The sequence below is a fragment of the Biomphalaria glabrata genome, chromosome 1 (genome assembly GCF_947242115.1).
Source record: "Biomphalaria glabrata chromosome 1, xgBioGlab47.1, whole genome shotgun sequence".
Taxonomy (NCBI): domain Eukaryota; kingdom Metazoa; phylum Mollusca; class Gastropoda; family Planorbidae; genus Biomphalaria; species Biomphalaria glabrata.
Genome location: NC_074711.1, coordinates 47,461,131 through 47,484,610, shown reverse-complemented (window position 1 = coordinate 47,484,610; position 23,480 = coordinate 47,461,131). Strand labels below are relative to the sequence as shown.

Here is a 23,480-nt window from a genome sequence, read left to right as displayed (position 1 = left end):
CTGTCAAGAATTTATTAGCAAATTGAGGCTTCAAGAACTTTTTCATTATATTATTATTATATCTGAGATAAAGCCAAAATCCAGATATTGAACATTTTGCTCCAATACAAGAAACTAACAAAGAAATTAAATATGGCTTCCAGTTCTAGAACACAACGATTCTTCGAATTAATAGAATTTGCCAAAGAAAAGCAAATTTCAAAGCCAGACCAGTGGGCAGAGAAACAAGAAGAAAAAGAATACCAAGAGCAAGAATCTGAAAAACGCATGCAATTAGAAGAAAAAAAATTGCAAGACGCTGAAAAACAAAGGCAAGAATCTGAAAAACAAAGGCAAGAATCTGAAAAACAAAGGCAAGACGCTGAAAAGCAAAGACAACATGAAAAAGAAAAAATGGAATTCGAAAGGCAAAATAAAGAAAATAAAGAAAGCATTCCAATTCAAGGTCACTCAAGTATGTTTGACAAATACAGATTAATGAACAAAATATCGGCTTTCAACGAAAACATTGACAATATGGACTCGTATCTCATAAGATTTGAAGAAATAGCTACAACATCCGGTCTACCTGAAGCACATTGGTCGAGCTCACTCCTCACCCTTTTGACTGGCAAAGCTGTCAACATTTGCTCACAACTGTCCATCAATGAACGCAGCACTTACTCTGATATCAAGGAAGCTCTACTGCGCCAATACGGAGCAACTTCAGCCAACTATAGAAAGAAATTCTATAATGAAAGGCCACAGCAAAATGATGATCCTCAAATTTTTGTAGCTAATATGTCAATGTGGTTTGATAGATGGGTATCCATGGCAAAGATAGAAGAAAGTTACCAAGCTCTTCGTCAACATATTATTATCGACAACATTACCCATGCTCACTCAGAAGATATTCAATCCTACATTATAGAGAGAAATCCTACTGATATCCAGACATTAACCAAGATCATCAGACAGTATAAAGCAGCATATCCAAACAAGTCAGTCAAACCATCTGTTGAAGAAAATTTTGTCTGTTTTGCTCAAGACAAAAATGCAAGATATAAGTCAGATGACAAAATCAAATGCAACAAATGTCATAAACTAGGGCATTTCACGTCTCAATGCCGCAGCAGAACCACAGAATGTTCATATTGCCATAAAAAGGGTCACCAAACTCACGAATGTTGGAAAAAACAGGCAGTCTCCAAAAATCAAAATTTTGATAGACCCACATCACCAACTCAAAGATACAGCAATAGAGAGCAATACAATCTCAACAAAGCACCTGGAAACAATAAACCAGATAACAAACCTCGCTACAGAAGTCATTCACAGGACTCCAGACCACAATATATGCCAAACAGAAGCCCATATAACAGAAGCTATTACAATGAGCACTCAACTATGACAGTCATTGCAAAGTCCAATGGTCTCAAATTTTATCCAGGCTTTGTAGGAGACAAGAAGGTGGAAGTTCTTCGTGACACCGGAAGCACGTCCACATTAGTACATGAACGCTTCGTACACGCAAACCGTTTCACAGGCAACCACGTCCAAGTCACTGCATTCAACGGAACTGTCAGCAAGTTACCTGAAGCCATCATTTATGTTACTACACCATTCTTCAGTGGTCAAACAAAAGCATTAGTAACACCCAATCTACCAATGGACCTAATCTTGGGAAACATAGAGGGAGTTAAAGAATGCACTCCTCGAGAACTTACTGAATGGACAAATGCCATAGAACAAGGTCAAAAATGTTTAGCAGTAATGACAAGATCCATGTCCAGACAACAAGAACATTTGGCACATGAACAAGTTAGCCAAAATAATCACATGGCTACCTCAGTTACTCAAGCTATGCAGAATGCAACAGAACCAGTTACTAGTCCAGTGGCCAGCAACAATCAAGAACATTCAACATGGACACCCCCAGTTACATCAAGCCCATCCCTACCGGTCATAAGTCCACCTCCAATTCCCGAATGTCCATTGTTGAACTTTGAAGAACAAGACGACATGCCCAGAGTCTCTAACAATGATACAAGAACTCTAACTGGTCAAACTGAAGTCCATCAAGACAAGTTATATTTCACACACGATGACTTCAAAGAAGAACAGAAACGAGATCCAACATTGCGAATACTTTATCAGAAGGCTCAAGCAAACAAACAGCTGAATCTGCCAAATAAACCATATTTTCAAGATGGCCTCCTGGTGAAGAATGCCATGCATAAAGACAATACCATTCAGCAAATAATAGTGCCACAGAAATACAGGAAAGAAATACTGGCAACAGGACATAACATTCCACACGCCAGCCATATGGGTGTAGTCAAAACTAAAACCAGAATCCTCAAAGAATTTTATTGGCCTAGCTTGACCAAAGATATCAAGAAATACATTAATAATTGTTCACATTGTCAACATGATTATTGTGAGAAGAAACAAACTCAAAAGAAAAGCAACATAACTAAAACATTGTCCAATGCTATGCCCCAACAAACGACAGTGAAGAGGAGGACAAGGACAATTTTTACTACAGGCTGACTACCATCCTATATGATAGACCAAAAAGGAACATCCTCGTCATAATGGGCGATTTCAATGCTAAGATTGGCAATGACAACAGAGTATATGAAGAGATCATGGGAAAACATGGATTGGGTGAGATGAATGAAAATGGAGATAGATTTGCAGGCATGTGTGCCACAAGCAACTTAGTGATTGGAGGAACTGTCTTCACACACAAACGAATACACAATGCAACATGGATATCAACAGAGAACCTAATAGACCATGTCTGTATTGTGAAGAAGTTCCATCGATTTCTTCAGGATGTACGTGTAAGACGAGGAGTAGATGTTGCTTCAGATCATCATCTTCTGTGCGCTCTAGTGAAACGGAAGCTGAAGAAGACTTGGACAAGTGGTCTCAGCCAATGCCAACACTACAATACTATTGCGCTGAAAGACTGCAAAAAAACCAGGCAGAGTTCAAAGTCACCCTATCTAACAAGTTCCAGCTGCTAGAAGAGGAGACAGTAGAACAGACGTGGCAGAAAGTTAAAGAAACAGTAACCTCCATATGCCAAGAAATCCTTGGTTCCAAGTCCTACACCCACACGGAGTGGATTTCATCAAAAATCTTCAGAAGATCAAGGAAAGAAGAGAGAAGAAAGCAGGTGTGAACAATAGTAAAAAGAGTGGCAAAAGGAAAGCACAAAAAGAATATGCTGAAATAAATAGGAATGTCAAGCATAGCATCAGAACAGACAAGCGGAACTACATTGAAGCACTGGCAAAAGAAGTAGCCCTTCAGAACAGCACCAAAGACATGTACTCAGTCTGGAAAATTTGCCATGTCAGACCAGTAAAGGACAAAAATGGTGACATGATAACAGATGAAGAAGGACAAAAGAAGAGATGGATTGAGCATTTCCAGGAGCTTTTTAAGAGACCTACTCTTGCAAACCCATCAGAGATACCGCCAACTACAAGAGACCAACCAATCAAGTGCAGTGCACCTAACAAGGAAGAAATTTGCAGCGCAATCAAGCAATTGAAGAATGGCAAATCTGCAGGACCTGACAGCATCCCAGTTGAAGCACTAAAGGCAGACATTGATACCAATGATAAGATACTCTACCCTCTCTTCTGCAAGATATGGGAAAAAGAAGTGCCACCAGAATGGAAGGAGGGCTACCTCATCAAACTCCCAAAGAAAGGTGATCTTAGTTCCTGCTTCAACTATCGAGGGATAACATTCCAGGGAAAGTGTTTAACCGCATTCTGTTAAACCGAATGAAAGATGCTATGGATCCACATCTCCTTGACCAAGCCGGCTTTCGAAAGGAGAGATCATGCACAGATCAGCGACACCACGCATAATTTTGGAACAGTTCATGGAATGGAACTCTCCTACGTCAGTTTTATAGACTATGAGAAGGCTTTTGACAGTGTGGACAGATAGACCCTCTGGAGACTTTTGAGACACTATGGAGTGCCTGAAAAAACTAAAAATATCATCAAGAAGTCATATGAGGAGATGATTTGCAGAATAGCTCATGGCAGACAACTGACAGAGGCATTTGAAGTCCAAACAGGAGTGAGACAAGGCTGTTTACTCTCTTCCGTCTTGTTTCTACTAGCCATAGATTGGGTCTTGAAGACAGCAACAGACCAGAATCAGTATACAGTGGACACTATGGAAACAGTTAGATGACCTCGACTTGCAGATGACTTAGCTCTTCTTTCTCACACACAGCAGCAGATGCAGGAAAAGATAATGGTCGTTGCAGACAATTCAGCTAGAATGGGTCTTACCATAAACAGAGGGAAGAGCAAGGTGTTCAAGATAAAGGCATCCAACAATACACCCATTACAGTCTAAGGTGAGGTGGTGGAAAGCTTCACCTATCTCCGCAGTATCATAGACCACCATAGAGGAACAGATGCAGATGTCAGAACCCGCATTGGTAAAGCTCGAGCAGCCTTCCATCAGCTGAAGAACACCTGGGGATCTAGGGAAATAAGCACCACCACCAAGATTAGGCTCTTTAACACCATTGTTAAGCCGATACTACTTTATGGAGCAGAGACCTGGAGAACTACCATCACCACCATGAAAAAATCCAGGGATTCATCAATACCTGCCTGAGGAAGATTCTTATGGTCCGCTGGCCAGACAAGATCTCGAATGAGGAACTGTGGCAAAGAGCAAAACAGCATCCCATTGAAGTAGATATCTTTCAGAGACGCTGGAGATGGATAGGTCACACCTTGCGCAAGCCTGCTTCCAACAAAACAATGCAAGCCCTAACCTGGAACCCCAAGGAAAGAGGAGACGGCGCAGGAATACATGGCGCCGCGATCTAGAAGCAGATGCTAAGCAGATGAGCAAGACGTGGGGACAGTTGGAGAGAGTCGCCCAGAACCAAGATGCCTGGAGGAAGCTGGTTGTTGGCCTATGCCCCAAAGGGACCACAGGCAGAGATGATGAGATGATTTAATAAATTCATAGTATTTTAGCATAATATAATTGTCTTCATTGAAATTAGTCTTAAGATACTGAAATAAGTAAATTTTAATTATTTAATATTTCTTAAACACTACCGCTATTTTTTATTTTAGATGTAGCTAATATTATCTGACACTGTAAAATCTTTAACAAATATCACTAGAATCTATTTGGACTTAACAGATGCAAACTAGGACACCATTTGTAAACAAACAAATTGTTGTTCACTGAAACGCCTCAAACGATGTAAAGTAAAATAAAAATAAAATGAAAGATGTCTAAAAATGTTCATTTAAAATTATTAATTATGAAAATATTTTATTACATATATTAGAATCATTTAATCTTAATTGAAATTTTCCACGAATACAGAAAACTTAATATCCTGAACTGATATTAGACGCAACATGTGACGCCATAATTTATGCATGGAAAACATCAACCAACGACCCACATGGAGCGCCTCAATGCCTAATTCAATTACAAAATGTAGATTGTTTTGAATTCCTACACACGTCTGCTATTACATCAACAAAATTGTTTTAAAACTGTTTGTTTAGTAACAGGCTTTAAAATGGATTAACTTTGCGACTAAATTGTATCCAAGACACGTCACGTAACGTCATGATTGAATGGTTAAATTTAGTAACCTCGTACTAAAAAAGCACTTAGGATATTGCAAACTTATTCGTAATAAGCTTAATTTTTAGTAATTTATGTACCTGATGGGTTGTTGTTCCACAATAGATCACAAAAAAACAGTTTAAATGAGATTTTTTGTATAAGATTGCCCACGATTTATCGTGTCGACGCTTCAGGTGCATCAATGATTTATTGTGGGACACACTATTGTTTAAGTACTCCTGTTAATTACTAGTTTTTCTAGTGGAAATGGCACTTCTTTTGTTTTGTTCTACACAATACCTGTGATGCTCAAAAGAACTCTCATTCATAAAAAGTATTGGTGTGGGAAAAATAATCCCATTCTTAACACATGCAGTACAGGCACTTCATTTGGGACACCTCGACCTATTTTATGCTTGTAATGCATGTTTAGAAAGCTTTTAAGTAAAAAAAATACTTTTTAAGAAATTTTTAACGCTTGTTGTAACAGAAATGCACTGTTGAGCATATTATTTATTTCTTGTTTACAATTCATAGAGGATTGTAATTCCGTATAAAGTGTAATCAAAAGAAAGCGGTGGACATAAATATAATTGCTTGGGAAGACATAATTGCTCTGGAGCACACTATGTGAAGAGAGTCCGAGACTATCAATGCACAGTTGAGTAGCAAGTCTTTGCTGAATAAAGAAAAGCAAGCCAAATGGAAAAAAAACTTCTCCAAGGCACAGCAAGGTTCTAATTTTACTTGTAAAGGATATGGGCAAAATGACTCTAGGCATCACAACAAGAAATGTGCTATGCTATGAGCCATAGTTGTCTAAGGACTGAACATGGTCATTATCCAATGTAAATGTGTTTTTTTTAAAAAAAAGGTTATATTAAATAACTTGTATCAGCATTATTGTCCCGGTAAAATAAGCATTACATAGAATTTAGAAATCAATTGTTTTTATAACTTCTATATTTCTACTTTTTCATGGACACTTAAATACTATTGATAATTGATGTCTGGTTAGATACTAGAAGCTCATGATTCTCTTTTAACTAGAATACTTTTGTATGTTGTTGTTGTTGCTTGTCTAGAAAAAAAATTAAATTCAATAAGATTTTCTTTGTGTCAAATATATTTATTTTTCTGTCTGTACTATCACTTATATTCTTTTCTAGGTGGTCAACCAATGGAGGACTTTGGTTTGTTTTGCTTCTCCTTATATGTTGCAACTTTGGTCATGTTAGTGTTGGCTATTGTATGGGGCCTTGTGTCTATTGGATTTGCTGTTTTTAATGTATTTGGACGTCCAATTGAAACTGTTACAGGACCTTCTGGTCTTTATTTGTGGAATAGTTTAGCAAGTAAGTAGATTTATCTGTTTCTTTCAATGAATATGAACAACCCACATTGCTGCTGCATATAACTCATAGTCACAGTTTCAATATGTTTTGAAAAGTACAATGACTATAATATCCTATAACTTTTAAAAAAAAAACTCCTTAGGGTAAACACCCAACAATAAAATTGTGATTCCTTTTGTTTGCAGTGTTGTTTTCCCTAGCTGCCATTGGTTGCTATTTGGCTTTGTATCTGACTCAACTTAAGATGAACATCCTCACATTACAAGATCAGCTAACTTTTACTTCCAAAGATCAAACTTTTTTGGACATGTCATTTTACTTTGTAGTAGGAGCTGCTGGAGCATTTTTCTTGAATATCTTTATTTTATGTCTATCTGGACAGAAATGTTCATGTGATTATTATCATTCTAGTGAAAAAGAAGTCGACAGTGGAATGATTTTGTATTAATTGTTTCAAACATTGCATTTGTGTAAAAAAAATTAATTACAGATGACTTTTTGTCAATTTAACTTGAATGTAGTTTTATCAAACTTAATCATATCAATCACTTCAGGCTTGTTTTTTTTTTAACAATATCTTATGTAGAAATGATCCTAAAGAATATTTAAATATTACATTTGTGACCAAATTATGCATTTCCTTCTTTACAATTATTTCACAATGCCCAGTTTAGTCATGTTTTTTTTTAATCTAGTCATAATGTATTTGATAAGTAATTGTGTATCCTTTAGTCCACTTGATATGCAAGGAATATGAAATGAATTTTTGACAAGAGTTATTTCATTATTTGTAAAAGAAAACATAGAAGACTGGTGTGTTGTTTGGTGACAAAAACTGCTGGGCTACCTATCAAGAAGGCTTGAGTTTGAAAATCAACTGGAGCTAAGTTGTGTTTGCCTGAGTGCCTAAAGGCAGCATGAAGATTTTCTCCCAAATATTCCCTCCCACCAAATGTCCACAAGAGATTGAACCCCAGTGCACTGATGATGCTATATCAAACCCTAGTGCACTGAGCATGCTATATTAAACCCTAGTGTACTAGCATGCTATATTGAACCTTAGTGCACTGACTTGCTATATTGAACTCTAGTGAACCCAGCATGCTAGAAGTATGAAAGATGTGCCATACTAAAGCAGTTTCTAAAAAAGAATTACTGAAGAAAAAAAAAGTGTTAAGAATCAACTCTTTTGTCTCATGATATTTGGAAAACTTTTTATTGAAGTGCAAATACATTTTTGTTAAAGAAACTATGATCTTGATAGTTTTAATCCCAATGTATTTGATAAAGATAGTATTCACTAGAAATCAGATATTTAAGGAAGTTTTTATTTTCAAGATAATTATCATGCCAAGGATTTATCTAGTCAGTAGGTATTTAACTTAAATTGGCTTTGTTTGGGTCAAATGTGACAATAACATAGTCACAGCATGGTTTACAGTCACTGTTTACTTATTGTTTCATTAATATTTGTTTAAAAAAAACAATGTATCAATAAGTATTTGTCAATGGGTCTTTCAGTTCCAAACATAAATGTTACATTTTGGAATTGTCCTCCAAAATAGTAAAAATCTACTAGAAATAAAACAAAACATCACAAGAGTATTTTAAAAAAATAGTTATAAATGGATGAGTGTTTGTATTAAAACAAATCATGAGACCCAATATTTAGAAATAAAGACAAAAGCATTTTTAAGTACAAACAACCAAGACTTATAAAAGTAAGTTTGTAAAATGTTTTACATGTATCAAATGTTTCTTCAGAGTAGAAGATAATTTACTTTCTAGTCCAAACCTCCCCAGGATGAAGGGGAATGGGAGCAGGGATTATCTGGAAGTACAGAGTGCATACTGCAGGACCAGGCCGCAATTCCTAAATGTTCTGGGGGAATATTTAATCAAAACATGTTTTTGTTCAGGGTGTTGAACCATGCAGAACATTACTTAAATTTTCGTCTTTTGACAGTTAAGTAATAAATCTGCAATTTATCATTTTTATTTTATATAATATATTAATTTTTAGCCCATTGTTATAAATTGCTCTGTTAATTATAAAGTTTTGTGCCTGGCTTTGACTATGGTAATTAAAGTGCTGTCTATTCTAACTGAATCACTGAGCCAAATATTCAATCCTTTTACTTCATGAGGTGTGTGATAAAATTATTATTTTTTTAAAGATATATTCAAATATTTTGTTGATCATATCCATTTTTTTTTCATTCTGTATCATTAGTTTGTTTGTTTTTTAAATGGCATTGGTACTTCTGAAGAATCATAACCCATGTTTGTAAATACATACTTACTAGCTTCATTATCTGCCAGTGTACCTTTTTTTTTTTTATCTTGCATGAAAATGACCTGCCTGCAATATAATTTCCCTTCCAGAACTAGCACATCCAGAACTTTTGACTGGCGGGAATGATTTTCTTTTCCTAACCCTAATGCCCAGTAAACCCTAACCCTATGTATAAAATAAATGCACACATAGAGCATATATATATATATATATAAAGAGAGAGAAAAACAAAAAGCACTCCACCTTACCATTAGAGCAGTTTTTCTCAGCTGTCGACAAAAAACAAGATACATTGGTGGCCCTTCTCATGACAGTCAGGGGGTCCTCAACAGGTTTTGGGGCTCAAGCATTTTCGTACATTTTTAATTGCAGAAACATATTCTCCTGATGGTTACACTCATTATTCATCCTTTAAAAAGTCAAATTAAGTAAAATAAAGTCATGGGGGGGGGGGGGTCAAGGGCTATTACTGGTGTGACTGACAATTTGAAGCACAAGTAGTATAAGTATATCTTTGTTAGGCATATTGATCATAATATTATCTTCATGTTAATCGAGACCTCTTGTAGTAGGCCTGTTTTGGTCAGAATAAAATTTCAAGAAAGCGATGGTTAAACAGTCTTTGGATACTCAACAGTTTTAACGTGAGCAAAAAAAAATTTAAGAACCTTTTGAAACCACTGAATCTGCCAATATACCAGAAGAGGCACGACAATATTAAGATTGGTTAAAATATCAATAAGTAGCTTATATCATATGGATATGTAACTAATTCTATTAACAAGCTGTGATTTCTAAATAAAAATTTTAGCCCCACCCCACCACCCCCACTCGAAGGGTTAAGTTCGGTGGAGCAGAATTGATGCAATCGTCCACCAAATTTGGCCAAAATGCTAGAGGGGGGTGACATAATCTAAATATTGGTAAAAATATAGATAATAATTATAACAATTATAGCTGTTATATGGCACTACTTAGTATATATTATTGACATCAGTTGATAATTTGTATACAAAATGTTATTTCTCTGCAAAAATGTGTCCTCTCCCCCTTCCACAGACACACACAAAAACTTTTGGCAAGCGAATTTTAGTAGCCCTTTGTCTTGTTTCTTTTATGGATAGCCCATTTATTTATTCTTTAATTGAATAGTCCACATTAAAATTCTATTTCCACTTACTCAAACTTTTGGTAAGTGAATCTTCATGCTCACTCCAAACATATGTACCAGTATGACCTGTTATTGTAGCTGATGCATTTGCTATGTTGAAATAGTTGGTTTACCTGTATGTTATTTATTTTGACAGGTTTTGGCTTAAATACAGCTATAGAAAAATAAAAATCCATTATTGAATTTTGGTTGTATCTGTATAGTTATTTGTTAAAATATTGGTTATTGGTTAAATTTGGTTCCCAAAAATGGTACTTAGAAAAACTTTTAATGTATTTTTAACCAAATATCACAATATCTTATGCCACAAGTTAACTGATTGGTCAGCTCTTTTTGTGCTTCAATTATCTTAGACAGTTAACTAGTGTTGAGTATATTTGTTGTACACTGACCTGCATCAGTTCTTTCACTAACATTTTACTTTTCTTTAAAAAAAAATTATTTTCATAATGGTCAAATGGTTAACTTTGTTTTATGTTACCTTGTGAAAATCTATTGTCACTCTGTTAAGACAGAATTGATATTCTGGGTTTTAGTGTGTATTAATCAATTGATACATGCCTAATGATAATAGTTTTATAAAATTTGTATTGTTAAATAGTTTTTGTTTCTCTGCAAAATGATTCATTCTAGACTTTGTTACAAGCATATTATATTTTCTTTTTTTTTTTTTTTTTTAATGTCTATTGGTATTTTCTGCTAGATGCAGCTTTATTATGTTAAATAACTAGATCTGCAAAAGCTCTACAGCAAATCAAGTTTTTGTGTTAGTACAGACAATGGAATAGCAGATTTTTACAGAGTCAGAACATGGAGGCCGAAAAGAGGAAAGCGAAGGCAAAGATGTTCACTTATAACATGTATGGCATCACACAAGGCATAACATCCATAGGCACCAGTTGGGAAGAGACTGGAAGTCGCCTATGACTGATCTCTGTGGAAAGAGCTTGCCATCCTATGCGCTGAACAGCAAGGGAGGACCTAAGTCGAATTAACTAGATCTATGATGTATGTTAAGCAGTTAAAACCAACCTAGTTTAAAAAATAAGTTTATTCCATATTGATGTATGCTATATTTAACATATGTATGTTTTATATGTGTATGTTGCTATATGTTTCTGTTAAAAGATTTTTTAGGACATGGTTTGTTTTGTTTTTTTCATTAATAATGCAGTGCTTAAAAAGGTTTATTTATAAGTTCATTGTTCTCGCAACCTTCATAGCTCATCTTTTGTTCTTAATGTCTATATTGCTATGTATGAGATGGCCAATTCTACACGAAATGGGTTGGCACTGGGCAATGCACTAAGCTGTCAAATAAGTTATTAAGATTTTTTTTTTAGACTGATCATTTTTTTTTTAAATATTTAATTTAATAAATTATCATTAGTATTGTTGAAAATTCATTGTCTTTACATGCTACTTAGAAGCTAATCAAGGTGAAACTATTTGCATCTAATCTTGTTGTTTCATTTAAAATAAAAACCCTAGTCATACATTGTGTTTCAAGTGAACCTAATTAAAAGATATGTAATGTTAATCACTGTACAATAATGAATATATTTAGATTTTCCAGATTTAACTTTGAGTCTGTATTCCTATAAGCAAACAAGTAATTTACCACATCAAGCTAAATTAAATTAAAATAATTAGCTTTAAATGTATTTTAAATTTTAAAAAGTTTTTAAAATGAATGTAGTTTTTGTGAATAAATAGATGTACATTATCTTTTAAAAGTATAACTGTAGTTATTATAGTTAAGTTTAGCCAAGTTAGTAGGAAGCGGACATTAAGACCAAGAAGATTAGGACAATTTCTGATTCCTATTTTTAGTATTCATCCCTTATGCCTTCTTTTTTTAGTGTTACAAAACAATTACTTCATTGTGGCAAACATTTTTTTTCTCAACAATTAAAAACAAAATAACGTAGAACACTTCCAAGTATTTCAAACTGTCTTTAATAGCGGCTCCCAAAGGGGGGGGGGGGAAGCCGCTATTAGTTTTGTGTGATACGTCTGTCCATTCGCACGTCTGTCAGAAAGCTATTGAAAATCCGATTTCATATTTTGCAGCTTGAAAAGTTGAAACTTTTTGTCTTCTGCTAGCCAACCATTTTGTTTTTTCAAACGAAATACCTAAGCCGTGTATTTCTTCTTTTTTTTTTTTACATTTTTAAACACTGTGTAAAAGACTTGTATATAGTAGGCCTATTTACTATTTACAGTAATAGGCATACTACGGAAGGCTATAATAAGTAAGGGAAGGGATTATTTTGTATACCGGGTATTTTTTTTTAATAACATTTATACATACAGGATTTTTTGTTTGTTTGTATATATGTATATATATATAGATAAAATTAAGTCTAATGAAGAAGGATGCAGCATTAGCCAATACCTTTATGTTAGAACATTCGAGTTCCATATTGTGCACACGTCTGTAATGAGCTTGGTCGTCGTACCATCATCTTTCAGACAGACTTTATTTTGTGACACCAAAGTTGTTTCCAGTCTCGTGAGACCAGTTTATCCTCAACGTTTTGCAGCAACGTTTTGAAATGTGCACGAAAAAAGTTTGGAGTCAATATAGTGTTGCATTGAAACGTTTGAAATGGTTTGTTAGTTCATTGTTCTCATTAGAAGATGAAACGAAGTTTAAAATCTGTTAAACATTGGTAATAATGTCATTTTTCTTGGTTTATAATCAAACATAACTAGAATGCAAATATTGAATTTTTTTTTACCCTTGAAAAAGAAATTTCCCGGCTCCGCCTGCACCCATTTCCCCCCCCCCCCCCCCTTTCCATTTTGTCAGGACATTGCGCTCTTCTTCTTCTTATGAAATACAGACGTCACTTCAAAACAGAAGACGATTACGTCCTACGCGTGTTCCTAGGTCAATCTAGTCATGCATGTTAATCAATGACTTAAATTGGTTTTCCTGGCTTACTCAGGCAACCCATTCCATGCTCTATTAGCATTAGGGAAGAAGGAGCATATGTACAAATTAGTCCTAAAGTATGGAACAAGAAATGTGTCTTTATCATTGTCTTTCTAAGTATTTTATTAGGCTTTCTATTTGAAGATTATGGTTCAGTGTTTTATGTATGATTGCTACTTTACTGTTAAGTCTTCTATCCTAAATGGCTTCTAAATTTAGTGATTTTGCTAAAAGTGTTACTCTAATTCAATGTGAATATTCGTTTGTTTTGAATCTCACTGATCTATTTTGTGTCTGTTCCAGCTTCTAGATGTTTTCTTGAGTTGAGGGCTCCCAACATATTCTATTATTGGCCTTATGTTCTTATTTGATTTGTAAAAATTTTATTTAAAAAACAACTAATGCCTTGTTTGATATTTTAAGTTTCATCGATATGGGGATTCCACGATAGTTTTTCATCATTATAACACCTAGGTATTTAGCGTTTTTAGTCTGTGTAACTGGTTTACCACGAATAAGATAAGTGGTTGTTGTTTTTTTTTGTTAACTCTTAATAACTGACTTTTTTTTTCTGGCACTCGCAACCCATTGGGGGCGGGGGTGCTTCCACAGTTTGAGAAACGCTGATTTAGATACTTTTTTTTATCAAATCCATTTTTGTTTACTTGGCTCCTTAAGCCATCTCTCGATTACCCAATCCGAGCTCACGAGGAAATCCTTCGTATTCTACACTATACCGTTGTTAAACAGTGGCTACAGTATGGACAGTAACAGATTAAATCTGTTTGAATAGATGTAGTTGAAAATATGTCTTCATCTTACAGACTCACTATAGATGTAGTTGAAAATATGTCTTCATCTTACTGACTCACTAGGGTGCAGGGCTTTGACAGACATTTGCACCCATTCTTTCCTACATGTGAAGTATAACATAATCACATGACTAGATCTATATCTCGGCAGACGTCAGCCGGCCACGCTTCTCTTGGCATACGTTTATTTGGATTGTGGTTGTTGATAGTTTGTACCATCCGATATTCGTGCTGAGCAGATTGAAACTTGTCTTTTTTACTCTCTTTGTAATTTTCTTTATTATTAGGATTGATCCATCTGAATAATAGTGTGCTGGGATGTATTTGATTCATCTGAATACTTTTGTGCTGGCAATGTATAATACACGCATTTCAAATAGCTTTTTTTTTTTTTTTTTTTTGTATTTTTATGAAATTTGCAGTAGTTGCTCCTCCCTATTGTCCTCTTGTATTTTTAATTGTAAAATTTTTATTTAAATTTGGATTTTGTTTCAATCTATTTTGTATTACAGGTCCAACATTGTGATTACTTTTTATGTGATTTATATACATTCCATGATTCCAAATTAATTAGATCATGTACATACATTCCAAATTATTTAGATTTAATAATAATATCTTTATTTTCCACGAGAAAATTTGTCTTACAATTGGTGCATGACGCATACGATTATAACTATAGCAAACGAAATTTATATTCGCATCTGATTCATTCAAAAATTACATGTGAAATGTTTATATCAGATATTAGTATTGTATTTCATGATTTGATTGTCATCTGTATTTGATGCATATATAGGCTACATTCCAAGCCCTTGAGATGTGTCATTTCATCGGAATTAAATGTGTGAGATCAAATGACTTTGTTAGTCTCATTGTTTGCATGCGCAATGGACAATGAAATCAATGCAAGTTATTAAGATACAATTTCATTTATTTTAAATTTAATTATAAGCAGTATTATATTTTTACACAATATATTAATTAAATATTGCTTTTTTATTAAACATGTAAGTTTGGACTGTTCAATTTCTCCAAAGAAAATAATTAATAATAATTGTGCATATCAGATATTTCAACGATATGAAATCGACTTGAAACTATTTCGTTAGAGACTTACATTAATTAATAAGACTGCTGTGGAAGCTTATATTTTTTTTACGCGTCATAAAATGTCTTCATTTCTCTAATTTAAAATATGAGCAACATTATAGCTAGTATGATCTCTTTTTGGTAAATATTCTCATAAATCCTCCAATCTCTAGGCTGTAGTTTGAAAATCTTTTATTCGCGGATCAAACTAAGAATGCCATCATATTTGTTTCATACTGCCATTATGTATGTTTCTTTTTTGTTTTAAACATCCGCACTTTCTTTATAAATTAAATATGTTGGTTTATTATCAATTTTGACATATCGGATATCCTTAATATAGAGGCCTACACTTGACAGTCTAAATTCTAAATTAAATAAGACAAAAGTCATACGAGTTCTAGTCTAAATATAGACTAGTAGATTCTATATCAATATTCTATATCTATTTCAGATCTAGATCGAGACTTAGATCTTGAATCTACACTCTATATTTAGATCTAGAATATCCTAGGACTAGGTCTAAATCTAGCTACTGGCGGATCCAGAACTTTGGAGTGGGGGGGGGGCGATTTTTTTCCAAACCCTAACGCATATTAAACCCTAACCCTATGCATAAACATGCGTACAGCACACACACACATATATATTTCCGAGAGACACACCAGTCACTGCTTCTGAGTATGTCAACGATCTTAGACGGCGTCTGGAGGAAACACATTCTCTGGCTCGTGGGACAATGAAGAATAACTGCGATCTAATGAAGACTCGATACGATAGACGTGCAAATGCCTCGGGGTTTCAGGAAGGCCATCTGGTATGGCTATATAACCCCCAGAGAAGTAAAGGTAGATCCCCAAAACTCCAAAGAGACTGGGAAGGTCCATATCGTGTTGTTAAAAGGATCAACGATGTGGTCTACCGAATTCAAAAGACTCCACGGTCTAGCTTCAAGGTTGTTCACGTGGATCGGCTTCATCTTGATCATGGCGGGGCAAACTTTGTTCGAGACGAACAGTTTTAAGGAGGGGGCAGTGTTATGACTCTACATTGCACGTTGTCATTAGGTGTGAGACTGCGCACCATGAGACACAGGACAGAGACAGGAAATAAGTGTGGAAGTCAAAAGATGGCTGATGTAAACAAATGTTGTTATTATTCGAATGTGTAATTGTTATCCGACTATTAGTCTATTATTAAATTGCTGTTTTTACCTATCACTTTCGTTGAGGTTCTTTGGGCTCGCTGTAGGCAGAGTCACAGCAATTCTAAATTGCTAAAAGTACATTTTATTTGTGGTGTCGTTAGTTCATATTGTTAGATCTAGATCTATAGAATCTGTACGAATAATGGAATTATTCGATCCTCCTAAACCGTTGTCACTAGACGGTAATCTATCTGAAAGATGGAAAAAATGGAGACAAAGTTTTGAACTGTTTATGGTTGCCACTGAAAAAAATACGAAGCCCGAGCCAGTGAAGAAAGATTTATTGTTACACCTGATCGGTGAACCCGCTCGAGACATCTACAATACTTTTCAAGTATAAGAAGATGAGACTGTAGACAAAGTAATTGAAAGGTTTCAGAATTATTTATTGCCTAAGTCCAACACTGTGTATGACAGATTTAAATTCTTTTCAAGAAAGCAGAAAGACGGAGAAACGTTTGAACATTATTATACTGAGTTAAAGAATTTGGCAAAAGAATGCAAGTTTGACAACCTTCGAGATGAACTCATCAGAGATCGATTGGTATGTGGCATACAGTCGGATCGAGTGAGAGAGAGACTTCTGAGAGATGTAGACTTAACTTTAGAGAAAGCAGCAAGCATAATTCGTGCTGACGAGCATACCCAGAACCAAATGATAGATATGAAAGGACTACATGTGGATGCTGCTAATAAATTAAAGAAGACAGAAGATAGAAAGCCAGTCAAAACCTTACAGGGAAAAATGGCAAAGAATAATGTCACAAGTTTCATTAGAGATTGCAGATCTTGTGGTGGATCTCACAGAAAATACAATTGCCCAGCATTCGGACAGACATGCCGAAAATGTAAAAAGAGAAATCACTTCGCTGTAAAATGTCGTTCGAAACACTTCAAGGCTGTTGATTTACTGGAAGATGAAAGTCAGTCAAGCCAAGTAAATGAGTTGTGGTTTGAGGCTATTGGTACTGACAATAATGTCAAAGGTTGGATGGTTGATGTCAATATTATGGGAAAAATAGTCAAAATGAAGATTGACACAGGAGCACAAGCTAATGTGATATCAGAGTAAACGTGGAACAATTTAGAAACTGAAACTCAGTTAAAGAATTCAAATGCTACCCTACGAGCATTGGGGGATGAAGCATTAGAACTGAAGGGAGTTGCATCGGTCACATTTAAAGTCGGCGATGTAGAAGTTAAAGATGATCTGTACGTGATCAAGAAAAGTATAAATCCTATACTAGGTCTGAAGACATCTATTGCTTTAAAACTAATTGAGGCAAAGAGAAATGTCGAAGTACACGATGTCAAGCAACAAAATGAAGTTCCACAAGTGTTGATGAAAAAATATAAGCAAGTATTCGAAGGACTCGGTACATACAAAATGAAGTATCACATTAAACTGACGTCAGATGCAAAACCAGTTATTCAATGTGCGCGCAGAGTTGCACCATCACTCTATGAAGAATTAAAAAGAAAACTCACACAAATGCAACAAGATGGAGTGATCACAGAAGTTGATGAACCAACAGAATGGGTTCATAACTTGGTTATAGCAAAGAAGAAAGATAATTCTTTGAGGTTGTGTTTAGATCCCCGAGAACTGAACAAATATATAATGAGAGAACATTTCACTATACCAACATTTGATCAAATCAATAGTTCACTGGGAGTATACTTGATCAAAAGGATGCATATTGGCAAGTTGAGTTGGATGAACCAAGCTCTTATTTATGTACATTCAATACTCCGTTTGGAAGATACAGATTCTTGAGAATGCATTTTGGTATATCCTCAGCTAGTGAAGTATTACAGAAACGTGCTTATCAAGTATTCGGAGACATACCAGGTGTACATATCATGTCAGATGACATGCTGATTGCAGCAAAAGATGAAAAAGAACATGATCAAATTTTTGAAAATGTTCTGGAGAGAGCTAGAAAGAACAATGTAAAGTTCAACAAGAACAAGATACAATATAAACTTTCTGGTGTTAATTATCTCGGAAGACAAATTGGAGCAGATGGTATTCGTCCAGATCCAGCTAAAATCAAAGCAATAATGGAGATGCCAGCACCAACAGATCGAACAGGAATTCAAAGACTGCTAGGGATGTTGAACTTTCTGTCAAGTTTCATTCCAAACATGTCAACAATTACCAGTCCATTGCGTGAATTGCTAAAGAAGGATGTATTGTGGCAGTGGAATGCAGAGCAAGAAAATGCTTTCCAACTAATAAAGAAAACACTTAGTGAAGCTCCAGTTCTGCAATTGTTTAACCCTGAAAAGCCAGTTACTATTCAGTGTGACGCTTCTTCTAAAGGGTTGGGAGCATGTTTAATGCAAGAAGATAAACCAGTTGCGTATACGTCCAGATCATTGACAGAAACAGAGTGTAGATATGCACAAATAGAAAAGGAAATGTTAGCTATAGTGTTTGCAGCTGAACATTTTCACCATTATATTTTTGGAAGAACTGTGACTGTACAATCAGATCACAAACCTTTGCAAACTATTGTGACTAAGCCTTTACATAAGATTTCACCAAGACTTCAGTTGATGATGTTAAGACTGTTGAGATATCAATTAACAGTAACTTACTCTCCAGGTTCAAAAATGCAAATAGCTGATACGTTATCGCGTGCGTACATCAATGGTCAAGAACAATCAAATTCAAATGATGACATGGTTATGAGAATTCATAGCGCAACAGCACAGTTTCCGGGAAGTGATCAGAAGATTATTGAAATTAGAAGGAAAACTGAATCTGATGCTAAATTAAAACTTGTAATGAATTATGTCAGAGAAGGTTGGCCAAAGATAAAAACTCAAGTTCATGAAACAGTGAAAGTGTATTGGTCATTTAAAGACAGTATTCATGAAGAGAATGGAATATTGTTTTATGAGAACAGAATTATAATTCCTTCAAGTATGAGAAATGAAATTCTCGACAAGTTGCACATAGGTCATTTTGGTCTTGAGAAAACCAGATCGAAGGCAAAACAGAGTGTGTTTTGGCCAGGATTGTCTAAAGATATTTTTTCGACAATAATGAAATGCGCAACATGTGCAACGTTCAAAAGAAATAATGTGAAGGAAAATTGCTACCTCATGCTGTACCAGACAGACCATGGAAAAAGGTTGCGACAGATTTGTTTGAATGGCGAAACAATGACTATTTGCTAGTTGTGGACTATTTCTCCAAATATCCTGAAATAAAACGACTAGAGAACAAAACAGCAGAATGTGTTATCAGGGCAATGAAAGGTATTTTTGCTAGACATGGCATACCAGAAGAAATAGTGAGCGACAATATGCCATTCAATAGCTATCAATATAGAGAGTTTGCTTCTGAATGGGGTTTCAAGATAACAACATCAAGTCCCAGATACCCTCAATCAAATGGACAAAGTGAGGTGTATGTTGGTATCGTAAAGCAGATATTCAACAAAGCATACAAAAGTGGGAAAGATCCATATCTCGCTATGCTCGAGTATAGAAATATTCCGATAAGCGGACTGCTTTATTTGCCATCACAACTGCTGATGAGTAGAAGACTCAGGGACATCATTCCAACTGATCCCAAACCATCGGTAGCTGAAAATGCAGAGACATTACTCAACGAACGACAGAGGAAAAGCAAAGTGAGGTACGATGCAAAAGCAAGGTTACCTAAAGACTACTCTGTCGGGGAGAAGGTGAGAGTTCGTCTAGGACAAACATGGCAGAAAGCAGTCGTCATTAAGAAACATCCATCACCCAGATCTTACATCATAAAGACAAATGATGGGAAAACATACAGACGAAATCAACGTTTTTAAACAAGAGCTACGAAGAAGACATCTCTGGGTACTATGACACCGACGAAGACAATGAACAGCAAACTGTTAGAACAAAAGAAACAGACAATTATGAACCAACATCTAGAGAACTTGCTGTGCCGGTCAAGACAACCAGAAGTGGTCGAGTTGTCAAAATTCCTTGTAAATATAAGTATTAAGAACTTTAAAAGGAAGGATGTGATAATAGCTTCAAAAGGAAGGATGTGCTAATATTAGAAGTTATTACGTCATTGTTTGTTGTCTATGTTTTATGCGAAAGCAAAGAATCGGACGGAAATAAAAGTTAGTTATATATTACTGTCGATATAGTCACTGAGAGTGTTTTGTAAACAATTAAACGAAATAATAATGTAATAAGTAAAGCGAATGTGTCAATGTAAAAATAGTGTGAATGAAGCTATTAAATCAAAATAGCTAATAGGCTTAATTAAATCCATTTTTTTTTTCAAATTAAAACATTTGCTTGTAGGCCTACATATATTTGATTAAAATTTGAGATGAATAGACTAAATTTTGTATGTTCATGTGTATAAAGTATAAAGTAGATCTTGAGGTAGACGTAGATCTAAATCTACACTAATCTAGAGTTCTGTGCTGCGCATGCGTGAACTTTTTTTCATGTATGAATATAGGCCTATCTCAACACGGCTACGCAGCTTTAGCGAACAGCGAACGAATGTATTAAAAATGCTTTAGAAAAACAAATTTGAATGTTAATTTGATTAAAATATCAAATGAATGGACAATAATTAGTATGTTTATGTGTTAAAGCATAAAACTATCTTTGCGAAAAGAAGTTTTATCATCTTAGAGTTCTGTAAGAGTTTTAGACCTAGGCCTAGGAATAGACTCAGACCTCAGAAGAGAGATGTGTTAATGTCAAATGTGTAACCATTTGGTAATGTCTAATGAAAGAATGTTCGCCAGGAAATCTGTAGATATCAGGAACTAATTTATGTAAAAAATGCTTTTGAATAATCTAGTGGATTGGATTTAGATGTATGTTAAACTTAGCTAATGATCCTTTCACGTTATTTCTCTTTCGCTACGAAAATAAAATTAGGTTTGCGAAAATGGGTTTACCCGAAGTCAATACATTCTTATCTATTAAAAACGAAAAGAGCGATAGCTTTGTTAAATGAATGGGATTATAAAGTGAACAATTACACGAAATTATATTTAGTACGCGATTCATGAATGAATATAGCGGTAAAACTTTACATCGAAGGACCCTAGTTTTTCAGGTCAATTATTTGGCAGCTGTCTATCCGCACGTATGATGACGTACAGACGTGACCTCACCTGCTCGCGCGCAGAGCGCGCCCGGTCACTGCCCTCTCTCCCTCTCTCTCTCTCCTTTTTTAGTACGTTAAATCGTAGATCTATGTAATATAGATTTAGATTTTTTTGTACAAATTATTCTTGGAATAACTATTAATGTTGAGATGGTATTTTATGTTTTTAATTGGGGAATTTTAATTAATATATTATTAATTAATTATAGCAAAAATATATAAATATAGGCCTATAACCCGTACATATATATGATAACGGTACCATACATTTGTGACTGACACAAACAAACAAAAAAAAACAAATTAAAAAAATAAAGATTAATTCATTCTCATTATTTATTTTTTGATTGCCTTTTAAATATTTTTTTTATTACATAATATAGATCCAGAGTTTTCATATTATTAGCGAATGACTAGATCTATCACGAACTATTAGGCCTACATGATACTACCGACACCGTCTAGCCAGTAGTGACCTTGTGACCTGATTACCGTAGCGATAGACAGCGCGGTGCTGCCACTTGCGTAACATTCTTCAAAAGGGTCCTTCGATGTAAGTTGTACCCAAATTTGAATGTTTATTTGATCAAAATATGAAATGAATGGACTTTAATTAATATGTTTATGTGTTAAAGTATAAAACTATCTGTGCGAAGAGAAGTTTTATCATCTTAGAGTTGAATTAGAGTTTTAGATCTAGGGATGGGATTATAAAGTAAACAATTAAACGAATTAATATTTAGTACGCGATTCATTACGGAATTGTCTAATGAAAAAATGTTCGTCAGGAAATATGTAATCACAGATATAAGGAACTAATTAATGTAAAAAATGCTTTTGAAACACAAAATTGAAGGTTAATTTTATTATATAATGAAATGAATGGATCTTCTTTTGTCTTTTCATGTGTCAAAGTAAAAAACTATCTGCGCAAAGTGTATTTCTTAAAATTAGATCTAGGTCTAAATCCTTTCGATCCTTTCTCATGTCAACATTGTAGACATGGCCTAGATCCATAAAATACTAAAGCTGTAATAGAGTCGGACAACTTTATTTTTTTTTAGGGTCTTAAGTTTGTTTTAGGGCTACAATACATACACTACGGTCTAAGTTGGTACCCAAGGAACATTCCTGCCTAGTTTTATCAAGATTGGTCAAGCGGTTTTGATGTCTATAAGTAACATACATACATACATACATCCATACATACATACACCACACATTCTACTTTATAATATAGATATATATATGAGAATAAAAAAGCAGCATTTCTTAACCTCCAGCGAAAAACAAAACAACTGGGGCAGCGCTATAAGGTTTCCTAGTGGGCCGACGCCAAAAGCGTTTTCTTGCATTCTTCAATGCAGAAACGCATTCTCCTGACATCTACTGCTCATTATTTATCAATAGAGTTCGGGGCGAAGTCCCGACGCCAAAAGCGTTTTCTTGCATTCTTCACTGCAGAAACGTATTCTCCTGACATCTACTGCTCATTATTTATCAATGGAGTTCGGGGCGACGCCAAAAGCGTTTTCTTGCATTCTTCAATGCAGAAACGCATTCTTCTGACATCTACAGGTCATTATTTATCAATAGAGTTCGGGGCGAAGTCCCGACGCCAAAAGCGTTTTCTTGCATTCTTCACTGCAGAAACGTATTCTCCTGACATCTACAGCTCATTATTCATCAGTGGGGTTCCGACGCCAAAAAAGATTCCTTGCATTCTTCACAGAAGAAACGCATTCTCCTGGGGAAAGGCTCATTATTCATACTATTAAAAAATGACTTTTCGAATAATGTTGTACTTGAAAAGTATTCTAATATGAATTTATAGGCCCTTA

General features: G+C 34.9%; 1 protein-coding gene across 3 annotated transcripts in view; it reads left to right on the top strand.

The window, feature by feature from the left end:
- Positions 1 to 15,058, top strand: part of LOC106050398 (clarin-3-like) — a 35,892-nt gene extending 20,834 nt beyond the window's left edge. For all 3 annotated transcript variants that reach the window (XM_013205359.2, XM_013205361.2, XM_013205360.2), the window contains exons 4-5: positions 6,795 to 6,980; positions 7,166 to 15,058. In XM_013205359.2, coding sequence (XP_013060813.1) covers positions 6,795 to 6,980; positions 7,166 to 7,428 — 449 coding nt within the window. In that variant the 3' untranslated portion in view covers positions 7,429 to 15,058. The remainder of the gene's footprint in view (positions 1 to 6,794; positions 6,981 to 7,165) is intronic.
- The last annotated feature ends 8,422 nt before the right edge of the window (positions 15,059 to 23,480 follow it).